At 41.7% G+C, this 23237-nt stretch overlaps 1 protein-coding gene across 6 annotated transcripts in view; it reads right to left on the bottom strand.

Annotated features, from left to right (window-relative positions):
• The window catches only part of NR5A2 (nuclear receptor subfamily 5 group A member 2), an 89476-nt gene that overhangs the window by 58803 nt on the left and 7436 nt on the right, over positions 1-23237 (bottom strand). For 3 of the 6 annotated variants that reach the window (XM_082765936.1, XM_082765939.1, XM_082765938.1), the window contains exons 2-5: positions 21461-21598; positions 19907-20025; positions 18494-18635; positions 15171-15817 (exon numbers count right to left, since the gene is read on the bottom strand). In XM_082765936.1, the coding sequence (XP_082622062.1) occupies positions 15171-15817; positions 18494-18635; positions 19907-20025; positions 21461-21598 (1046 nt within the window). Of the gene's footprint in view, positions 1-15170; positions 15818-18493; positions 18636-19906; positions 20026-20319; positions 20607-21460; positions 21973-22480; positions 22843-23237 lie in introns of those variants that run through there. The other 3 variants (XM_082765937.1, XM_082765941.1, XM_082765940.1) reach the window with 3 other exon arrangements.

Here is a 23237-nt window from a genome sequence, read left to right on the forward strand (position 1 = left end):
CTTTCATCCCCCACTTGCCTCGTGGTTCAAAAGGAACTACGAAAATAGCAGCAACAAAAATCCAGCAGCCTGCCAAAAGGCCTGCACACGTCCCATTCTTAAAGGCATGTGAAAGGTTGGAGAGCTCAGCAAAATTTTTATGTACGGGAGCAGGCCCAAGGAAAACTCACACGCCATAACCAATTGTGGACAGAGGATCATCTATCAGCAGACAAATGCAGGAACTCCAGAATGTCTCTCCTCAAATGAAATAATATATCTTTGAAAGCCAATGCCCGTTTTAGGCCTGAGGCCCATATATCAAGCCTGAGAGGCTTGTGGATACGCTCCAGGGCCATTAACCTTCCACCTGTTTCCCCTTGTCCTTCAGGATGAGACCCTGCCCTTGATTTTACTCCCTTCCCCTGTTCATCTTCCGACAGAGTGTAAATGTAAAGCAGAGGGCCTGTGAAATAATTCAAAGGCAATGGACCAGGGACATGGTTACAAATCTCTGCCACTGGCACTGTGACTTATGCAGGCAGTTTGTCACACATGAGCCAGGTGACCTCTGTGACATAACAGAGAAAAATATCGCCCGAGATCAAAAGATGAGATTCAGAGCGCTCTAACTAACTCTGGTGCAGGCAGCGGCGGCCCAGGCACGCCTGCCTTCCCAGCGCTGCCTGCTCTGCCTGCGAGAGGGTGGGCCGTGCTCCTGCTAATTGAACCCATCGCGTTTGCTCTCCTCTCTACTCAAATCTTCCCTACAACACAAACGTCAAAATCTGTTTCCTCACGAAGCTGCTCTTTTCCAAAACGATAGCTAGATGTAAATTGACAGCAGACAGCAAAATTCATTCAGCAGATCGAAATGAACATGTAGCAATCAGTAACATCAAAAATGGTGAGTCCCCTTCGCAAAAGGGACTGTTTTAAGCTAGTAAGTTTTTAAATGCTAAGTAGTAATAAAACCTTGTATGAGCACATTCTCTCCCTGGTATTGCAATAAGAAGCCTTCGAAGTCTAAACCATTTACTGGGATTCAACTGTCATGCCAGATACAATGTAAGTCGAGTTAGTATTTAAAATGATGTAATGCACCTAGATAACACAACATCTGTATTGATTCATATTTTACCAAGAGACATACTACAGAACCAGAATAGCAGTCATTTGAAATAAAGCCTAATCAGATTGTTTTTTTTTTTTTTTTTTTTTTTTTCAACCTTGAAGTCATTTTTCAAGCTGTGTACTGTATAGGAAGTTTCCCAGCTGTTTTCTACATTCAGGACTTCTCTGCTGGGTGCAGACAAAAGAAGAAGACCTAATGCAGTATTTCTCTTTCAACTCCCCAAAACCTAATGGTATGTCTGGTATGGACATTTAATTTTGTCTATTTCATAAATTAAAAGAAAACCACACAACTGTCACAGTGTCCCAGGCATGATGATGAAATGAGAAATACAACTGTAGCTAGATCAGCCTAAATCCCATCTTAATCCTAAATCACTTTGTCACTTGCCAACACCTAGTTGATGAAAAACTCAGTTTAATCCATGAATATATATAAAAATACACATATGCAAGCGCAAACAAACATTCAGCACAGTACTTACACATGCTACACACTACCCGATCAGCTAATTTCATTGTCTTATCACACGCTGACTTTGAAAAATTTCATAGAATTCAAGTAAAATCATCTGAAGGGATAGGGTTCCACTGTTAAAGCATTTCACAATTCACTAAATCTAAAGGCATGAAAAACTTGAACTATGGCTGGGACTTGAGGCTAAATCACTACAGTAGTTAAAAAGAAACGTACTGCTGAAAATGACATAAGCCTGATATAGAGCATTAAACTTCTCTGTTGCAGAACACTGCAACAGTAAACATAGTAAATGTAAAATTATTATTATAAAAAGATTACTGTGAAGTGTTACCACATGTTTTTTGTAAAAATAAGGCAGTTGTTTGATTTTGCAGTGGTAAAATCATTTGAGTCCTGTAATTACGCACAACTTTTCATTTTTTTGTGTCTCTAAAGGAAGCCTGCCAGTAATACAAGAGTCAGCAACTATATGCAAGTTCTGCCACTCCTTTCAGTGAACTCCAATTCAGATCCCAGATGTCTTCATTTTTGAAAATACCTGGAGCGTTACTTTTTGATGTAAAATATAGGTGATGTATCCAAGGGTTCTGGCAGTCAGATCTTTAGCTCTCATTGAGACTCCTACTGAATATATTCATTTGTATTGAGGCCTGATTTCACTTATGAAATTTTCACTTACAAATTTTCACTTCTACATCCTTTTTTTTATAACATATATTTGATGTATCCCTGAAAAATTAATATTTAATTTAAAGAGCACCTAGCCTAATCCATTGCCTTTAACAGTGAGTATGATCTAGTGCATCTACTTTTGTAATATTCATGAATTTGGAAATCAAGACTAGGCATTATATTTTACTCTGAGAGGTTTTTTCTCATTTGAGTGTTTGATCAGTTCTGAATGCCCAAATGGCCTACTAGAATTTCCAGGGTATAAAGAAGCTACTTAAAGATGTTATTATATTTAGAAAAATATTATATTAATGTAATAAATTATAACCTTTATAAATAAACATTCTCAGATACACATAAAATGTATTGTCCCATTTACCTGCTGCCATGTGCTTTTTATGTAATTAAGTACTGAGCATCAAATACTTTAGAAGGTTACAGCACCTTCAATCTAAAGGAGAAAAGCTGGTTCTTGTTGATAATATAATAGTTCCGTGCTGATGAAAAAGACTTAAATTAATTGGTTGAAATACTACGCAGATTCTACAAATCCAACTAATTATATTTTTGAGTCCTTATGCCTCCCTCATTTAGTCATTTAAAACAAAAGAAAACAAGAGCTATTTAACATTTAAAAATAATCATAGTAATTTGGGGCATGAATCATTCCTTACATTCTTTTCCAGCTACAAACAATTTCTGTTGGGAAAAGTGCCATATAGTATCGACAGTGACAACAAATTGTATTGTCCAGTGAACATCTGTTTCCGACTCCCACACTGATATTGCAGGTTGGGTATTTCTGAGTTAGTCTTCACAGGCTGCCCGACCACAGAGGAACTGGAAATTACTGGTACGTTCAACTTTTATTATTGGAACACAGGAAAACTTTATCATCATGCTGGGAAGTTCTATATCTTTTGAAATATTGGAAGGAGGGTTATGTTAGCACAGAAACCCACATGGGATAGTTCTTACGAAGAAGGAGAAAAGTGGCTCCTGTTCATTGCATCCCTCAGTATATGCAGATATGCAAGTCTGAGATCAAAATGTCAAATGTTTGTTTATAATAAAACAAGCAGCAGGGCAAACAAAGTACCAGATTCTGCCAGTCTTGCACAATAGGTAGTCTGTGTCCCTATACAAAGTACCCTGAAATCCAAAGCATGGTTACTTCAGGCAGAGCAGGCTGAGGTTTAGTATGGGTCACACAATGCAGCTCTAGGGACTGTTGGTCTTGAAGAAAGAACTGATCTTTTCTAATTCACATTTATTCCACCAAGGTACTATGATAGCAACTTATAGAGAAAGACTGTGTTAGCTAGCTAAAGCTATTACTGTTAAAATAAAGCAAAATACAAAGACCTAAGCATTTTTTTTTTTTTTCCAAAATTGAGGTGGCTTTGTTAGAATGATCAATGCCATGTTTTTCATGGTTATGTCAACAATTGTTATTCGGTTTGGAGGAAAGTTCAGCTTTGGCAGGGACAGAGAAGAAATGAAGATATACTCCTGATAGGTGGTAAGTGCCAGTTTGATAATGCTCTCACATCTGATCTGTAAGTACATCAGCCAGTGCAGAAAAAAGGTGCTGAAAAGGATTCTCTTTTCCAGAAAAAGAGGAAGAGAGAAACTCCACCAAAATTTATATTAATTAGAGTGGCTAGCATGCAGGGGAATCAAAGGCAAAACATGTGGAACTCCCGCTGGTGAAGAGAAGACTGTGCCTTAAAGGAGAGGGATGCAAATGAAAAATAAATGCTTTTCAATGTCCTCATATGAGCTAGCCATATAAACACTCATTTTGAGTTCTAACACTTCCTGATGCAAATGCTCTCACTGAAAATTCATTCTTAGTCTGAAGGGAGTTTTGTCCTTGACCATACCTGCAGAGTGAGAACCTATGTGTCTTAAGAACGGCAGGTCTCAACAAAGTAAAATAATTGCCACATCCATATATCTACTTAAAGTTATTGTTGTTGTTATTGTTGCAGTTGTTACTTACCATTTGTTATAAACAGTCCAAGTCCTGCATCAGAAAAATAGTTTTTTTGATGCTATTCCTTATAGCAATTTTGGATTTTTCAAAGACTAGGAAGTCTGTGTAGAATCTTAACAATGTGGCCAATATGCAAAACACTGTTGGGAAATTCTAGGTCTCAGGCAGAAAACTGCCTGATCTTGCTTTTCATAAGTGTAATATCAGTACATATGTACCAATCAAAACAATACTGCAATAGTATTTGTTTGAGAGTCTTTCTGTCTCCTCCTTTTCTGTCCATGCATAGGCAGAAAGAACATCAGGGATTGTGGAGTGGTAACAAAAGAAACTGAAACTATTTTAGACCAGGGTGACATGGGCATCAGCTACGACATTAGTCTTGGCTTCCACTTGCACACTAGGCAATTTGTACCACCACCTAATTTAGTTTCATGCCTCCCAGCAGCCTTTCTACTGCATCCCTACCATCTCCTGCAATTCTCTTAAATGTCATGGTTGTTATGCCCTAAATCTACAAAGACAAGTGGGAGCAGAACTGGAGACTTTGGGCAATTGTCTCTTGTTACTTTCCCTGGATTATTTCACTGCTACCTGAAGGACAGTTTGGATTAGCTACTGTTGTGGCCTTTTTTGGGGTGATTTTTATTGAGCTATAAAGCAAGATGGATCAGAGACTGCAGGCCTTTCTGAACTATCTACTCTGAACTCTCATCTCAAAAAAGATCAGTTTCCTAAAAGTATGCACAAGGAGTTCTAGGGAGTGTCACTGAAGCACACCAAGTGTTGGTGAAGATCTCACCATGGGTCAGTGCAGCCCATGGCCACAAATAACTGCAGTTACTGCTGCCAGCATAGTGACTGTGATACTAATATAATTCCCAAGAAAGAGAAAGGAAAAGAAGAGACAATAAATAAGAAAAAGAGGATTTAGAAATAGCACGTAGCAAATGAAACTTAAACACTTGACCCAGGCAGCTCTACAGAAGAAAACAGGAAACTTGCAGTTGCTGTAAGTGAAACTGGAAATACGCTATTCAGTATCTTAACTTGCACTCCTTCTTTGGAAAAATTTCTCATCATCTGCAGTAAAGTTTTCTTCCGATAAGCAATACAGGACCCATACACACAACTTGACTTATGCTGAAAATCACTATATGCAGGACTGACTTCTTAGCTCTGTTTAGGAGAGAGAGTGATTGTAGGTGCACAGGGAATTCTGGGCACCGTGCGGAGAGGAATGTGGTTCCCAGCACTCTGTTACTCACCTCTCCCCACACTTTTAAGATGTATGAAATGGATTCGGGGCTGACTGGACAGCCCAGGCACTACCTCCTGTAAGGCACTGCAACAACTTACTTCTAGAGTGGCAAGGGATTATGACTCAGCACCACCAGTCACTGACGTTGCTCATTGCTCAGGACAAACTGCAAGACTGCAGTAAGTATTCCCCAATAAATACTGAAAGGTATCCAGATGAGACAAACAGAGGGTGCTGACTATTACACCAGAATAAAGACACAATTCTTCGTCACATCCAGTGTCACTTAGTCAGGATGATGTTTCCTGTATTCAGCAAACATGCCAGTAAAAGAATTTCCTTGGCATACAGACAACATGGAAATGTCCTTTTAAAAATCAGTTAATACGAACAGAACTCATGAGCTAGCTGGAACCATTTCCTATGCTGTGGAAAGAACACTTGAATAAGGTTAACCAAGACATTTCACCCTCCCAACCTCCCCCCTCCCCATCTATTTCTGGATGTCTTCTTTTGTTCACCCTTTGCTAATTATAGTGGCCTTGCTTAGGTTATATTTATAGTCTTAAAAGAGTTGCCTGACTTTTAGAACACTTTATTCATGTATATTTCCTGTGTTTATTGTTGCCTTAACTAATTTTTTAAATTAAAATTACTTGATCCAAGATTTTATTTAGCAACAAATATCAAAGTAACTTTTCTTTCAACAAATGAAGAGCTGTATTTAGATATAAAAAAGCATTTTTCTATTTCTGAATTTCTGAAAACAGATTTTAGTTTCTTTCCATCTCTAAGTGATGTGTATGACAGACAATTCCAGAATTAGATTAAATGAAATTTCTTTCTTTTTTCATGGCAATATGATTATTTTGTATCTGAGTTTATTTATTTATTTATTTTTGTGTCTGTAATGGTTGCTTTAATGACTGTGGTGTTTCCAAAGGACAATACTGAATATTTATCTACCTGGACTGCCCTGGTGTTTACCTAACCACCTGGAACTGAACATCTACCATCTACAGAAATGGAAAAAAGACATCGAGGGTGTTCATATGAAATTATAGCTTCATCTTCCTACTGGAACCATGCTTTATCTCTCCAAGTTTTCCTCAACCCCCTCTTAAATCTGCCCTTTTATTTGCTGTAGTTGCTCCACAAACATGTTTATAGTAATGGCAGTAGCTACAACTTTCAGTCCTTAATTCAAAACAGCAAATAAAAACCATTTCAGAGAAAAAAAAAAAAAAGGAACATGGCACAGAGTCTCAGAGCAGAGAAAACAGCTGTATGGAAGAGGCTGAGTTTTGACCCTTAATCTCACAGTATTTTTAGGTTTATGCACCTGGCGTTAGGTGCTGATGCCCAGCAGGTGGGGCAGGCTCCCCGGCCTGGTGCAAGAGGGCCCTCAGGCCCTAACGGCCCCACCTGGCCCCAATCTGTGGCACCATTTAAGCTCCAGCCGAGGCCATGTTCTCCTTTAGGCTGTCTTATGGGGTTTTTTCCTTAATTGCTCCTTCAGTTGCTTCCTTGTTTTGGCTCATCCCTTGACCTTGCAGCCCTCTGAGGCCTGTGCTGGTTGGCACGTGGGGCAGCAGGCTCATGCTCAGCGGCTGTGAGGGGCAGTGCCTGCTGCCTTCAATGTGTGGAGAATGGTGCCTTCCCCCTGCCCTCATCCAAGCTGAAGACCTGGAGGAGAGAGCCAGCAGTTTGAAGTATGTGGTAGGTACCAGGCTTAGTGTATTAAAATGGCACTGGCACCGCTGGGCAAAAATGCAAATGCTTCATGTCAATTTTTTGATGGGGTAAGATAGAGTGTAAATGCCGTGTGTTGTGAATTAGTCTGAATAAAGCTGCTTTCTGTTAGTGTGCTGAAATGGTTGGAAATGTGGTAATTTGTAAGATTCTTATTAGAAGAAAAAACAAACAGAAGACTGCTAAAAGCTGTTCTAAAGATAACGATATTATGTTTCAGTTTTCTTTTAACTGATCTTTCCATCCAAGTGTGGGGAAAAGTGGGAGCGCAGAAATAGATAGGTGCTTTGTATCTCACTTAAATAAAATTTTTGTACTGTACACGTTTAATAGAGTACCAGATTTTGGGCATAGTCATTACCTTTGGATTGTCTGTAATGATGTTCAAGCCAAAGGTTTATTATTCAGTTGGCTATCTCCTGAATTGCTCTCAGATTTAAATTAATTGTTGAAATATGCTTTCCTCCTGTACCAAAACCCACCCTTTTTGAGGCTGATTTTTTTCTATCTTTGCTTGTAGTGAAGAAAATAAGCAACTACATTTTATTTGCAGAGCATGAAATTAATCTTTACTTCCTTTTAAAAGCAGTCTGGTATGGATTCAAATACTTGTAACTTGAGGCTGTGAAATTGAGCAAACTGCAATAGCTTGATACATGACCAAAACCAACCAAACAAAAACTCTATGGCCATGTTTTTGGGTACCATAAAATGACATACTTCCTTGGAAGGAAGCAGTCTATTCTGTTTTAGGTAGCTGAAAATCTACATGTTAATGCACACTGGATGAAGTCTGGAGCTGAGAAATACCAGACTAAGAAGTCTTAGTGCAGTCTATGGCTTGACTTTTACTGCTTCAATATGTAGCTGTAAAGCAATAATTTCATAATAATTTTAACATCAGAAATTGAAAAGAGTTAAGTGGTTTATTATGCTTCTGTGACTATAAGGTTGTAGAGTGCATTCAGCCTGAAAGTACAACCTGATAGCTCTCAGCTTTAGGCCTTTTCTCCAGTAATGAGTCTGACTGGATATGGCGGAAGCCATCTTGTTAGTGCTACAACCAGTAAAGCGCAGCTCCTCACTGGCTGAAGTCCGTTTTGTTCAGGTGTTGTGCTTCTACATGGTTGTTATATGGCTGTATTTGTTGTTTCATCAAGTTGTGGAAACTTGAATCTCTTAATCTTTCTTCATAAATCACCCTTCTTTCAACTCTTGTTATCACTTTGTCAGTATTTTTCAGGCCTAGAGCTGAGTGGATTATGTAAAGCTATTGACTCCACAGTACTGTATATATAAAGGTGATCATCCCTTGATGTGGAGCAGCTTATCTTTACACATGAAATTATAAAATAACATGATTTTATATTATAGGCTTTTAGAAGGATTGATAGGAAGTCTGTAAGTGACAACATTATGGCTGGGATTTCATCCTTTCTGCAGGTGATCCTGAAGTCTACAGGTTAGCAGACGAATGTTCTTAAATCTAAACAGCCTTGGTATAGAGGCAAACCTTCAGAAATATTATAAGAGTAATATACACATGCGCTGTATCAGAGCGATACATGTATCATACAAAATCATTGGATGTGAATGAACAACTTCCACAGAGTAGAGTCATGTTCTTCCCACAGTAAGACTTATTGCCTGGTTCTAAGAAATGCCTTAATTTTCAAGGGGGGTTGTGGTGATGCAAATAGCATTATTTTTGTGGCAGAAACATGGTAAAGAGTTCGTTGCAAATGAAAGTCTGTCATTTTACCAATAAAACTGACAGTATGGAGCAAAATTTGAAATACATCATTATTTTCCAAGAGGAGTTATTTTTTCTTTGCTTTTAATGTGTAACATTCTCTCTAGCATTTAGCAAAAATATCAAATCATCATAGCAGAAAATAACAGTTTAAAGTAGTGTTCTGAGAATACAATAGGCTATAGTAACATCAGTACAACTTTCATTATTAGAATTTAGTATTATCTTGAACTAACCACAGTGTGTGAGCTCTGAACAGCATTGTCTTCATACTGCCCTACAAAAATGTGATATGCATTTGGTAGTGTACCCAGTTAATCTTTCTACTGGCGCAGCTCACCGCTGTCTTGTGCTTCTAATTGGGAACTTACACTTTTGAAGGAAAAAAGTAACTTGTAATGGCAAATCCACTCAATTGTAGGTCTTAAAACAAACAAACAAAACGCCTGCGTGAAGCATGACTGCATAGTCTCAGCCCAATGCTGAACATCAGATGGAAAAGTGACTAAATCCAGGGTGGCTGAATTCAATCTAACTCCACCATGTTGTCACCTCTGGTAGCAGGAAAGTACATAGCTTTGACATGAATGGACATAGGAGAATGTTGTCTTTCTTCTTGCCCCTAGAAAAAGTGCCAGAGGCTTAGCAGTGAACAAGCTGTTTAGAAAGGCTACAAAATGGCATGCCTGTATGCTGAAATACTGCATTTAGTCACATCCTTTGTTCAGAAGAGATCAAGAAGATGATCATGAAGTTAACTTCTAACAGAGTGTTCCCCTACAAGGTTCAGTAGGGTGGCAGGTATAATCCCGTGCTTCATTAAACACTGTTCTTTTGTGCTGAGGCATCTTTCCATAGCGATTGTTTTACAACTACTTTCCACATTTCAGACAAAACGTACTTGTTATGAATGCTTGTCTTTCACAATCCAAGAATATTTAGTTAAATTAATTATTCTAATGCAAAGAACATTAACTGTGTGAGAGGAATACTTTTCCATTTACCCCGACATTTTTTTAATGTTTGAAGAAAATGGTGATATTTTTTTTCAGATCCAAACGCATTCAAACCAGACCAAAAATCAGTAACTACTTATGACAGTATATTCACTAGTCTGACTACTGACACAAAGGGCAATCTTGAACCTCAGTTTCTGGCTGCTTCCCTGACTAAAAGAACACTACAGTTTTATTTCATCAGCTACGTTAGTTACACTTCCTGTCCTGATAAATGTGTGTTACAAAGTCCAAAAGCACTTGAAGTTATCAAATTGCCTTTGATTACTTAAGTCTAAATAATGTATCAACCTTTCATCACCCTGAAGAAGAACTTTTAAGGTATTCCACTACTGATACTTGTTCTCAAAAAAAAAAAAAAAAAAAAAAACACACCTATTTTTTCCCCTAATCTGTATTCATTTGATTTAATAATTCAATTTCTCTCCTGTAAATTTTTATTTTTTTTCTGTGCATTTCTTGCCATTTCATTCCAAGAAGACTGAAGTTTGAAATTAACCGTGATGTATTGACTATAATTACTGTAGCTATCTAAAGGCATATTATGAGAGAGACACCAGTAGTTCTGCTGACCCTATTCACATTAAGTTTGTACTGCTTTAAGTAACAATTTGAAACTCTGCTAATGTAGTTGTACGTACAAGGGATATGTAATACAAAACTAGGCATGTGTTTGCTTTTTAGCTGCCAAAACATCTGCTTCCATAGTACACTAGAAGTCCTGCAAGATGGGATTCTTTTGAGATATGTGGTTAAACCATTGTTTCTTTGAAGGCCATGTTTACAGCTAATGCAAGCACAGACAAATTTGTACTTATTGCAAGGAGTCTATCCCAGAACTGATAGTCTGACATCAGTGAATGGCCTAAATCAATTTGCAAACTCAGTGAACAGTTTTAGGATGAACTTCTTTAATGTGAAGTATGCTGGCTCTTCCTGCAATCATTCACTAATTGGGCTTGTGCTCACCTAGTACTTTGACCTATGACATCCTCACTAAAATAGCCAAATAAGTCAAGGTAGATTTTTTCTTTTTGGTGAGTTGCAGATTCTTTAAGCCCCTTTTTTTTGTAATTATCAATGTTTAGTGAATTTTCTGATCCTCTGCCACAAGAAAATGTTCTGAGGACTGTTCTCCAGTGCAGGTTCTGTTTTCTTCTGCACCAAGCAAAGACAGCTTTCTTTTATGGGTTGAGGAATACTTTGGAAGTAGTTGTTGAATTTTCCCTGATGTGAGCTGATGAGGAAAGACCAGTTCACTGGAACTGTCTGCATCCTTTCTTGGGGCCAGGTAACCTTTGGACTCTAGAAACTCTTGCAATATTTTCTTTTTAGCTTTGTACAAAGACCTTTCACCTGACTAAGACAGCTGGCCACAAATCTAGCATCCCCAGGGCATTCCTGAGTTTTCATAGCTAAGGATAAGATGGATATATCTTTCTTTTATATTTACTGAGCTTTCAGCAACTCCAGAAAATAGCCAACAAAGGCCTTCTTCGCTATCTTACTGGCATGTTGCTTCTATATTCTTATTTCATCTGTGTCTAAAGATCTATACAGAAACATTTCTCTTGATGAGTAAGTAAGCATTATGTGATGTCAAAAGAGAATTTCTCATGTGATTTCTAATGACAGAGCACCCTGATTTCACAAGATAGATGTATGTTTGAGATTTTAGCAGGTGTTCAAGTCAAAGTTACTAGATTGCAGCTGTCTGCTTCGGATCTTGTTCTGGCATTGGTACTCATTCTCACTAGTTTACTTCACTAATGCTTCTGGTGATTTCTGATATCCAATATGAATATAGAAGGATCTGCTCTTTAGCAAGTATAAGCATTACATTATGTACTTTTTTAAAAGTACTTTGCAGCTAGTTCTGGCTGATAAATATTTTGACTTTGTACATGCTATATGCCTAACACATTCCAAAAGACATGTTGACAATTTGTAGAGCAACAGGTGTGAAAACCGTGATAAACAGAGGCTGATAAAAGCTTCATGAAACAAAGTTGTTTTAAAACATCTAGTATCACTTGAGATTAAAAAATAATAAAATCATTTTTCAGAAAAATGGAAAGAAAAGCTTTAAAACTGTAATTCACTGTTTTTGTTTGTTTTTAGGTTATATCTAGGCTAAATATGGCTTAAACCACTGATAGTCTGGGACGGCATTTTTTCATCATGTACTCCTCCCTTTCTATACCTCCTGAACTCTGCTAGCTACAAATGCCTAAGTGTCTAGGAGAAAGGAAAGTGTTTGCGCTTTTATATGAATTAAAGCTAGTCTTACACATTTCTTTCTTCAGAATGAAGTGAAAGGATACAGAAGAGAATTGTGTACGTACTGTTCGGTAACTCGCAGCCAGTTGTGCAAGGAAATAATTTGCCACTACAAAATCATTCTAAATTTCATATGACCTACCTTTGTATACCTTTTTATTCTTTCATTATTTGTGTCATTTAAAAATGTAGTGTCAGATCTGCTAATGCACCTATCTTATCTGGAAGACATCTGAAGATGTAGTCTTTGTATAGACAAGTAAGAACAGGAAAGTGTCTTCTCAAGCGAATACATACTTCTTAGCCATGTGTAGGTAGGGAACAAAGTTAGCTGATTTGAAAATCTAGCTGTTTCTTCCTCACAACTGCCTCTTCCCTTCCTTCTTCATTTAAAATCTGTCATTTACTTAGTTTATTTATTTTTTTTTTTAATTTCCACAGGTATTCATGTCCTCCAGAGCAATCTGAAATAGCTGCTTTTTCTACATTGATCAGAAGGAGCTGACAGCATGGATGAACAGAAGAGGGCCATATTCAAGAAAGGTTTGGAAATTCTTTGTTTAATTCTGATTCTCTGCTGCTAAGAGATGGTGTTACCTGGTACTGTTAACAATGTAGAGTCTAATCTAAATGTGTTTTGAGAACCTCATGTTTTTGAAGTTGAGAAGTTTAAGGTTCCTAGTGTTGTGTTATCTGGTCCCTAAATGATGGATTTCCAAATATGTTGACATTGTTCTGGAATGTTGTGCAGTTTAGTAGAGCTCGTCCAATTAAAAATCGTGTGTGTATATATATATATATATATATATATATATATATATATATAAGGGTATGGATATATGATGAAACTGATGCTTCCCATAAATATGTGGAAAAAGTTCACTGGCCATTTTTGTGTGTAGTGAATTTCTAGAACCTACGTATTTCTAGAAGTCTGTATTTATGTGGTAGTATACATGTTCTACCGGAGTTAGGAGCAGTTGATCAAAACTTTCATGAAAAACATTTCTGTGTCTTTTATGTCTGTAGTAGTAAGCACGCATTGGTTGAAGAATATCAACCAGCCTGAGCTTGGAGGTAAAGACCATCTCTAGAACTGTTACCAGCATAGCATGTTGAATGCATATGAAATCTGCCTACAGATTAAGCAATAGAATCATAAAAAGTAAATGTTGCTTAAGTATCTTTTCATATTATCACTTGTATCATACCTATGATTTTTAAGGCAGATCTTAACTTAAAAATTCTTACACTGAATAGTATCTTCTGCAAATCTCGGTAATATTTAAAATGGTTACTCCAGACTAAAGTACTGTATGGGTTGAAAGATCTGGTCCCTGATTTTTAGGACATAGTCTCTTGGAAATGTGTTGTAATTCTAATCGTTAAATTACTTAAAATGAGCAGCTTAGCTTACTAAAAAATTACGAAAAGCAAATAGCAAACTAAGATGTGACAACTTTCTCCCCTTTTTAATCCAACTTCTCTTTCCCTTCTGAGGAAGCTTTGTCCCTTGTTTCTCTTTATTTATGCTGAGCTTATAATGGTTCCTGCAACTATTTGTATGGAAAAGTCTGAGAGAAGCTGGCATTGTATATACAACATACACAGCTTGCTTTTCTTGCAATCATGGGCTTTAGTTCATCTCTGCGTCATTATGGTTATGATGGAAATTCTGTTGTGGCAAGCATCCTGACTGCAGATTTTTAATGAGATCCCCTCTGTGCTCGATAAGTATAGATTCACTTCTCAGTGAACTTCTACAGTAACTCTTGTATTTGGATATTGTATTATTTTACCTTTGTTACACAAGAGTAACTAAAAAGTTATGGGTGGTCACAAATTTTAAGAGTTTGGCAGCAAATAGTTGCGTCAAAAAACATCTCCCTGTTGCAGGAGGATATTCAGTGACTGGCAATGTAATAGGGAAATTCAGATGTAATTTACATTTGTGATGATTTTTTTTTTAGGTGGATCTTTTATTCATTCTAGAGCTAACTTCTTCATTGAGAGAGTGGTTAAAAACTAGTTTATCTCTATTGTCTGATTCCAAATTTTTGGCTTAATATTTCTGTGTCAGAGCTGACCACAACAAATCACAAAATTGCCTTAATGAATAATCTTGAATGTATATGGGGGAATTTCTGGCCACCAGAGAGCTGTGCATAAGCATTTATTGGGTAGTCCCACTTCCTAGTGCACCAATAAAAATAAGAGCCTAAAGGTCATTGCAGCTAGTGTAGATTACAGGAATCCCCGATGTACCAGTAGTGACGAGAACCAAAAGAAGTCCTTAAGGTAATTTTCTTCCTCCTTGCTTTCTGTTCTGTGTGTACCCTGCTTAGGACTTAGCCTTCATGGCTAACTACGCGCGCGCACACTAATATCCCAGTGAGAAAGTTAATATTCCAATATGGACATACACATAGAGTCCACGTAGATGGCAGAAATAGGGTTCCATTCTGTGTTAAATGAGATGGTAAGTTTGTAAATGAGTGTAGAATGGTGTAACAGGTATGATTACAGCTCGGAATACAAGTCAGAGAGAAAGGATGACAAGGAGTAAAATTCGTGCTAGTCCCTATGGAGGTTAATAACAGTTGTGATAAGTAGTAAAATACAGAAGAGAGGAACTAAAATGTGAATTTCTTTGATACAGCTTATTACAGGCTCAGGTGGAAGACAGGTACAAATTTCTCCTCTTAATAATCTAATTAAAGCCAAATAAATTAGAGATGCTTGGGGGGGGAAAAGAAGACAAACCATACTCTCTTGCTCAAAGTACAACATTGTAAAAATTATCTTTTGTTCTTAATTGAATATAATGTAAGATTGTTACCTACCTTAAGTTCTCTAAAAAAGATGCTACTCCTCGCCCACTCGACAATGGAGAAGAGGGTTTGGTCAGCCATTTTACACATAAGCCCAAATGTGTTGAGCTTCTCATGTTTGCTTCTGTTGGCTTGCTCCTGCTGCAGATATGCCATGATCTTAGCTTGGACTTGTGGCTCATCTGGCTCACATTTGAGGAGTTCCAATATCAGATGTGGAATACTTGCTGGTGAGCTTGTTTGGTAACTATCCATGTATGAGTATCCCATTATTGACTCTGGTGAGCTAGTGTAAGGGTCAGGGTACTCAGACTTGATAGCACGGCTTGGAAAATGGCCATATGTTTGGTAACCTTGCAAGCTGCCGTGGGGTGGCATTGTCATACTAATTGGAGAGGTTACAAAGGGACTTCTGTCATAGTCTGTAGGAGGCAAGGCAGTGTGGTTCAGAGGTAGGCCTTTGGAGGCAGAATGGATGTTCTGGATCGCAGAGGATATTGTCAGGTCAGTTGGCATTGCTTGGATCACCTGAGTCATGGCTTCCAGTTTAAGTCCATTTGCTCGGATAAGAGCTTTCTTCTGCTGCTTCAGTGCCCTGTCTCTCTTGTACATTGGTCCAAACTTGTTTCTACCGCCACGCATTCGGTCAGCTCGCACAGCTGTCAGGGGAGAGAAGTACATCGTAACGGAAACTTGAAATCAACATTCTTTAAAGAAACATAGTAAGACAGAGCAGAAATGTAAAAATGTAACTGCATGATTTTTTTTTTTTCAATTTCAAAGTAGCACTTTTATTCGTGAAGAAAAAAAATTATTAAATGTCTTTTTTTTTCAGGTAATTTAAATATACCATGCTTGTTGCTAACATGAAAGAACTGCTCTTTACATTGATTAGGAGACAGGGACAAACACAATGGTTGGCTGCAGGAATTTCACACCTGCTATAGGATCATGTGGAGATCTCAATGTATATTTGATTTTGTCAAGCTACTATGTCATTAAGAAACAAGGGCTGATGTCCAAAATTTGAGATGTATCCAGTGGCCCCCGTTGTCTCATTATAATCATTCTATTACTGCCTTCCACTGCAGCAAAACATCTGAAACATAAATTGTGAAATGTTCAGTAGTCACAAAGGGGAATGTTTTTCTTGGCAAAAAAGGAAATATTTTCTTTTGAGGATTCTGTTCATATTGGTGTAGAACTTGGAAAAAAAAATTTAGATATCTGAACAGCTTTACAGAAATGTTTAGCTGCCGTTGGAATGTGCAGAGAGAAAGCTGTCAGCTCACTGCCTTCCATGTGGAAGGTGGAAGTGACACAGAAACTATTGGCACTGTTCTGGCTTGTAATATCTCCGGAATTAGGAATAATTAAAACAAATCCACTTCAACAGCTGCCTTGGGAATCATACTGGTGGTCTCTGTCACAGCAGTGTCTGTCACCATGGTATATATGTAATGGTCTAGCGAGGAGCTCCCACCAAGCCCACCTTGCCCAACGGCAATTAGATTGAAAGAGGAACCTTTGACAACCTGGTGACATGTTGAGACTGCTGAGATTGCTGGAGGTTAAGTTCTTGAGCTTTTTATCTTAGGGATTAGTAGAACATTAAAAATTTATTATGAATGCTAGATACGCATAATACTGTACATTATCATAAGGACTTTAACGTTTAATGATTTTTTTTTTTGGTCCATGGTAATTTATGAACTAGACTTTAAGGCTATATATATCACTATCAGGGAAATACACATAAATGTCACAAACATTTACAATTATGGAAGTACACATTCTTCTGATCTTCTAAATAGAGGAAAAGTTGTGTGTGTACAGCTAAGGAAGTTAAAGTACATTTTAAAAGTATCTTTAAAAATACATGTACTTTACTTACATTTGTAGTAAAAATGCTTCTACTATTGCTGCTGAATGTTGATATTGAGTGGAATGCAGGAATTTAAAATAATTAAATCACCATGCTGCTAGATGTAATTAACTTTAAACATGTAAATACAGTATCCTTCCAAGTATTCTAGAATTAACAACTGTAAGCCAAATTCTATTAGCACATACTCTCATGTAACTACTTAGGGTGTATTGCTCGCAATTGCGGAAGCACAAAATTTGGTCCCATATCATTGCCAGCAATTGAGAGGTGTTAGAAGTAGCAGTAGTTACAGGTATTTTGTCCTCATTCTTTGTCAACAATGAGAAAAGGATTACAAATGTCCTATTATTTTACTGTTTGAATTTGGAAGACTGTGGGATTCAGAACGTTTAGTGCAGTGTCAGTGCTAGCTGAGTCTCGTGGGCAATTAGAGCAGTGCTGAATTCATCAGACTGCAGGAGGCTGAGTATTCTGTTGATCTTCAGTTATATCAACAGATTTCTGTTGCCAAACTCAGGTGACAGGGGCTTATGCTATATGGTTCTTTTAAAGGTTTATTGTAACCCTTACTGGTCTGATTCTTCCTTTAAGTGTCAGGTGAATGTGATTTCAGTATGATTTTAAAAATAAGGATTTTATAAGCTTGTCCTTGGTCAAGCAGAAATTCCATTCATTTGCTGTGAAATCTGAATTTTAGTATTCTATATATCAAAGTTAAAGTTGTGTATATGAGTCTCACATTTTAATCAGAATGATAATTGTGCATTGCATTATCTCAAAGGGTATTGTACTAATTCTTCTCTGTACCTGAGAGAGCCAAATGAAGTCAAAAAATATACTTCAAAATTCTTACTCTTTCTTAAGTACTAACATCTCAGGTGTAGCAACACAAAAAATATAGGATGTAATTTAAGAGATTTTGTTGTTTAATCCCAAAGCAGGTCAGTGTGAGAAGTACTCATTTTCTCTCTCACTTATGCCACATTATTAGAAGATATTATTTAAAAAAACAAACAAACAAAAAAAACAGACAAAATAGAAATAAAATTGGATCACTGTCTGTAACAATGACTTTTTAAAATCTGGACTCTTATAAAAAAAAAAACTTAATTTAGGTTAAACATTAAATAAAGCTGCAAAACTAATTTCCATACTATCTAGATCCCTTCATTCAAAAGCTCAAAAGTACTGAAATATCAAAACATATATGTATATGAAATTTGAGTTTATGGTTTTGACTAGGCTTTAGTGACTTTCCATTTACTCATTAGATTTCCTTTAGAGAGCAACAATTTCATTGAACTCACAAAGTTACCTTTTACTGTAACTTCAAAAACATGATAAATACATAGCATATTTTTTATAAACCAGTATGTATCATATGTAGTCCTTATTTTTCAGGAATTAATCTATAGCTGACAATATGAGCAAAACTTATAGGGCTTACCTTCTAATTTCATTCCAACACTTAGGCATTTTTGAAATCGACAGTAAGGACATCGTTTTCTCTGTGTTTTGTCAATCTGGCAATTCTGATTTTCTATACATGTGTACCTTTTGTTATTCTGGACTGTTCGCTTAAAGAATCCCTGTATGATAGACACAAAAGTTAGCCTCTGTTGCTTGAACAGTGTTTCAGCATTTTATTTTACAGAAATCACTGTAGTGTATTTTTCATACACCACTTGAGAACTTCTGAAGTTCTATGGTTTACTTTAAATTACAGAGAGCCGTACCCAGGAGAAAACCACCAGAGTCTAGAGGTTTTCCTGTATTAGGGCTATGTTTTATACACTTACGTCAAAGCTTAACAAGACTGGCTATAGTCTCCTGTGCCCCTAGCAGTGGTAGCAGCAGTAGAGAGGTTGACCAGCTCTTTTTGTATTTCTTAATAATTGTAAAATGACTGAAGTGTTCCCTGGAAAGTAATTCTATATGAAATAAGTAGGAACACTATGGCAAAGATAACAGAAATACAGAATACCTCCTGCTAATGTACATCCCAATGGTGCATGCTAAAGGCATAAGTGCTTGTTATTCACTTCTCATTGATTTTTTTTTTTAATGAAAATATAATGTGCTAAGTTAATTTTCCCATGCCACTAAATATCTTAAATTGCATTGTTCTGGCAAAGGAGGTTCCTTTACAGGGCATTACTTAAAAAATTGCAAAGAACTTAAAACATTTTTACATGACAAATTTGTCATGCTATAAATTTGTAACTGTTTAAACTCTTTTGTATAATAGAATAATTCAGATAAATGCAACTCATGTTTGAAGATAAATTAACAAATATTTTATTCTCAGAATTAGTAATTTAATTATACAATAGCTACTCGACTCTGTGTCAAGTGAGCTCTGAGAGTATATAGTTTGTATAAAAAAAAGTGCAAGGTCATCGCAATCCCAGAAATTTACATGATAATGTTGAAGGATGGAAAATCTTAAGAAAGCTGCATTAGACTTTGCAAAACTGCTCTGTATTGAGGATACTTTTTCACTTTATCCTCCGGGAACAGCAATGCTCTAAATGTATATAAATCAACTAAAATCAATGTTTAGGACAGTTAGGAAGGAAAGGTGTTCTTTAGCTACATCACTTTACAACAGCAAAACACTTAAAAGCACTGATAAAGCTCCAATCCAAACCAGTCCAAGTTGTTTCTTTCCATCTGTACAAATATGATTGGTGAGATCTCAAATGCTTTGGTGGTTAATTTTTCATGTGACTAACAAGAAACACATCAGAAGTAAGCCAAATTATTACACATCTATATTTTTAAATTATCTGTTTTTTCCTGATTGTTTGGAACTTTTTTGGGCTGTACTTCTGTTTGTATGAAGAAATTGGTACAGAACCTTGCAGCTTTCACAGGTGAGAAGTCCGTAATGGTACCCAGACACTTTGTCTCCACAGACTGGACACAGTTCCTCAAGGTCTTCATCATAAGAGTAATTCACCATTTTAAACTGAGACACTGGGAAAAGGAGAGATAGCACATTCAATTAGAGTTACGTGAATAGCTCACTTTTCCTGCAACTGTTTTCGTCTAGAGGGAAAGTTCTTTAAGCACGCCGCTGCGAACTGCAAAAAGTTTTATTTTTAAAAGCGGAGCTTGCACGGGAACGCGTAACTTTTCCCCAACTGCAAACCCGCGTGATACTTGGCAGGTGGGACACAACCCCGCCGGCTCCTCGCCTTCCTGCTCTAAATATTCACACTTCCCGAGCGCCCGCGACCCAGCGCCGTGCTTGCGGCATCCCCAACTGACTGAATTCATCCAAATCCGAAAGTAGCCGAGGACGGGCTTTAAAAAGGCGGGACGCGAAGCTGGAAGTGCCGCCGGCGGGCAGTAACCGCGGTCGTTTCCTTTCGACTTTTCTCGCAGCGCCAGCCCGCAAATATTTGCTGAGCCCCAGCGCGTCCCGCAGCCCCGCCGGGTACCCACTCGCCGAAGCGGCGAGCTCGGGGCGAGCTGGGCTGGGGGCAGCTCGCCCCTGGGGCTCCGGGGGCGGCCGGCGGGGTCCTGCTGGGCAAGGACGGCGGCGGCGGGGGGCTCCCGAGCGAGGCGAGCGGCACCCCCGGGCTGCTGCCTCCGCCACGCTGCGGCTCGGGGCAGGGGAGCGGCCGCAGTCCGGCCCGACCCGCCGCCTGCCAGAGCCTGGGGAGGACTCGGAGGAGGAGTGCCCGGCACGGTTCCCCCCCTCTGCTCCCGAGCGCTGGGAGCGAGTTCCCCTCCTCGCAGGAAAACCCGAGTGGGAAAGCAGGGGGTTTCCGAGCGCCGCGCCCTGGCACCGAGCCTCCTCCGAGGGCGAGGGGAGGGGAGGGGAGGAGAGGGCTGGGCTGGGCTGGCCGCCCCCAGCACCTCCGCGGCCCCCAGCCCACCCCGCCCCGGCTTCCCAGCAGGTCCCGGGAGGAGAGGGCAGAATTTCGAAAGAGCGGCCGGGACCGGAGTTTCCACCGCGGGGGAGGGCGGAGCGGGCAGGGTCCGGGCACCGAGCAGCCGCCCCCTCCCGGGGCAGCCCTCGGACGGGGGCTCCGCTGCCCCCCGGTGGCATTCCCAGCCCGGGCATCCCGCTGCCACCCCCGAAGTTTGGCACCGCCGCCACCTGCGCTGCGCCCGGGGGACAGCCTAGTGTCGCTCGGGGCCCCGGGGGCGGCTCACGGGGTGTCCTCTGCAGGACCCCCCCGCAGCTCCGCCGCCGCCAACTTGGCGAGAGTTTTTGGGGCGGCCCGGGGCTGAGCCCCCGCTGGCTGGGCGGACCCGAGCACGGCGGCCCGGAGAAGGCTCCCCCCGGCCAGCGCCGGGAGCCGGCGGCCCCAAACTTTTTGGCAGGACGAAGGGGCGCCTCGCCAGAGGGGTGGGAGCCGAGCGTGAGCGGAGGGGGAGCGCCGTGCCTGTCCCCCCTTACCTTGCATGTTTTCCGGCATCTGCCCCTGTTCCCCATTCGACCGGGCGAGTCCCAGGGCCTCCGTCTCCACTTTGGGCAGCATGACAAGGCGGCTGCGGGCCGGGCTGGGGACTCCGTGACCGTCCGCGACACCAGCACCTGGACACGGCAGCACAGATTTAGCTGGACCAAGGGGCGCTCGGCGGCCGCTGCCTCTTCCTCCTCCTCTTCCTCCTCCTCCTCTTTCCTCCCTCTGCTCCACGCCAGCCCTTGCCCTGCTGCCGCGGGAGCACCGAGCGGCCCCGGCCGCCGGGAAGCGCCGCCGGGTGCCCGCGGCTGCGGTGGTCGGGCTGCAGGCGGCGGGGGCGGAGAGGAGAGGAGGAGGAGGAGGAAGGTCGGGGGACGCAGGAGAGGAAGGGGCGACCCCGGGAGCCCGCAGCGGCTCCGCCCGGGGCTCAGCGCGGCGGCAGCCCGGCGCCCCGATCCATGCGGAGCGGCACAGTGCACGGGAGCGCTCTGCCGCCGCTGGTGCTGCTGGACAGGGTTCCCACCCCCGTCCCCCTCCTCCCTTCCTCCCTCCTCCTCCTCCTCCTTCTTCCCCCCCCCCCTTTTCCCCCGCCACAAGTGCGGAGGTGCCGAGTCAGGACCTCCAGCCCCTGGCCCGCGGGGAGGCGCTCCCGGAGCCCGGGGGCTGCGGGGCGCGGGGGGCTCCGGCGGAGGGGGGCACTGACACCGCCCTCGCTGCCAGGAAGGCAGGGCCGCGATGAGCAACACCCTCACACGCACACACACACACACACACGAGCAGAACCCACTCGCCCCCCGCCCGCTGGTTGGGTCGGGGCTGCGGTCACCCCCCCCAGCCCCAGCGGAGCCCCCCCGGGCACCAGCCCGGCTGCGCCTCCCTGCCCCGGGCAGCCCCTCGGCGGCTCCCCGGGGCCGGCGGCGGCTGCGGGACCCCCGGCGCTCGCCTTCCCTGCGGGCGGGGGGCAGCGGGAACCTGGAATAAGCGGGCAGGAGCCGCGCTTGAGCTCACCCTACCTAGTCTGGCTTTTCGGGGCTCCCTTCCCTAAAACTTCTTGCGAAACGTGCCGCTGCACCGTTTGCGCAAAACCCAGTGCCCTGGCGGAGCCGTGCCTCCCTTCCCCGGCCGGCACTGCCTGCAGAGCTGTCCCGAACCGCTCGTTTCGTGCCTGGGCGGTGAGATCCGGGGGGGCCCCGCGGCACGGCGGGGGCCGGGGGTCCGGGCTGCCCGGTGACCCCGGCCGGACCCCCCGCCCGCCCCCGCCGGGGCCCAGCGGGGCGGGCTGAGCGGCTCCTGCCCCTTCTGCCGCCCGCGCTGCTTCCGTGCGCTCAGCGCCGTTGTGCGCGCTCCGAGGTGAAAACCTTTGGCGGTGAGAGGTGCTTCCGACCCAAGGCGAGGCGCGGCACTGCCCGCAGCGCGGGTGCCTCGTTTCCTATCGATTGGGGCGGATTGGGTAAAAGCTGCCCCCGGTGCGGACTTGCTGAGCGCCGGGGGCGATCGAAAGATGGGGCGCGGGGGGGGACCGGCCACCTGCGGCCACGGGCCCGGGCGCGCCGCGGTCCTCACGCTTTGAACCTCCCGCAGCCACCGAGCGGGAGAAGAGCTCTTCGTCTAAAGCAGCGCACATCCCGAGCCAGCCCTGCCCCGACAGCGCTGAAATCGATTTTCTCTCATTCCTTTCCCTCTCCGCGCAGGGTTTAGCAATTCGGGGACGGACCCAACGCGCAGAGAGGCTGGGACCTCTCGGGCTCCTTCCCTTCTCCCGTTCCCCTC

Source organism: Aythya marila (genome assembly GCF_965140915.1).
Source record: "Aythya marila genome assembly, chromosome: 8".
Classification (NCBI taxonomy): Eukaryota; Metazoa; Chordata; class Aves; order Anseriformes; family Anatidae; genus Aythya; species Aythya marila.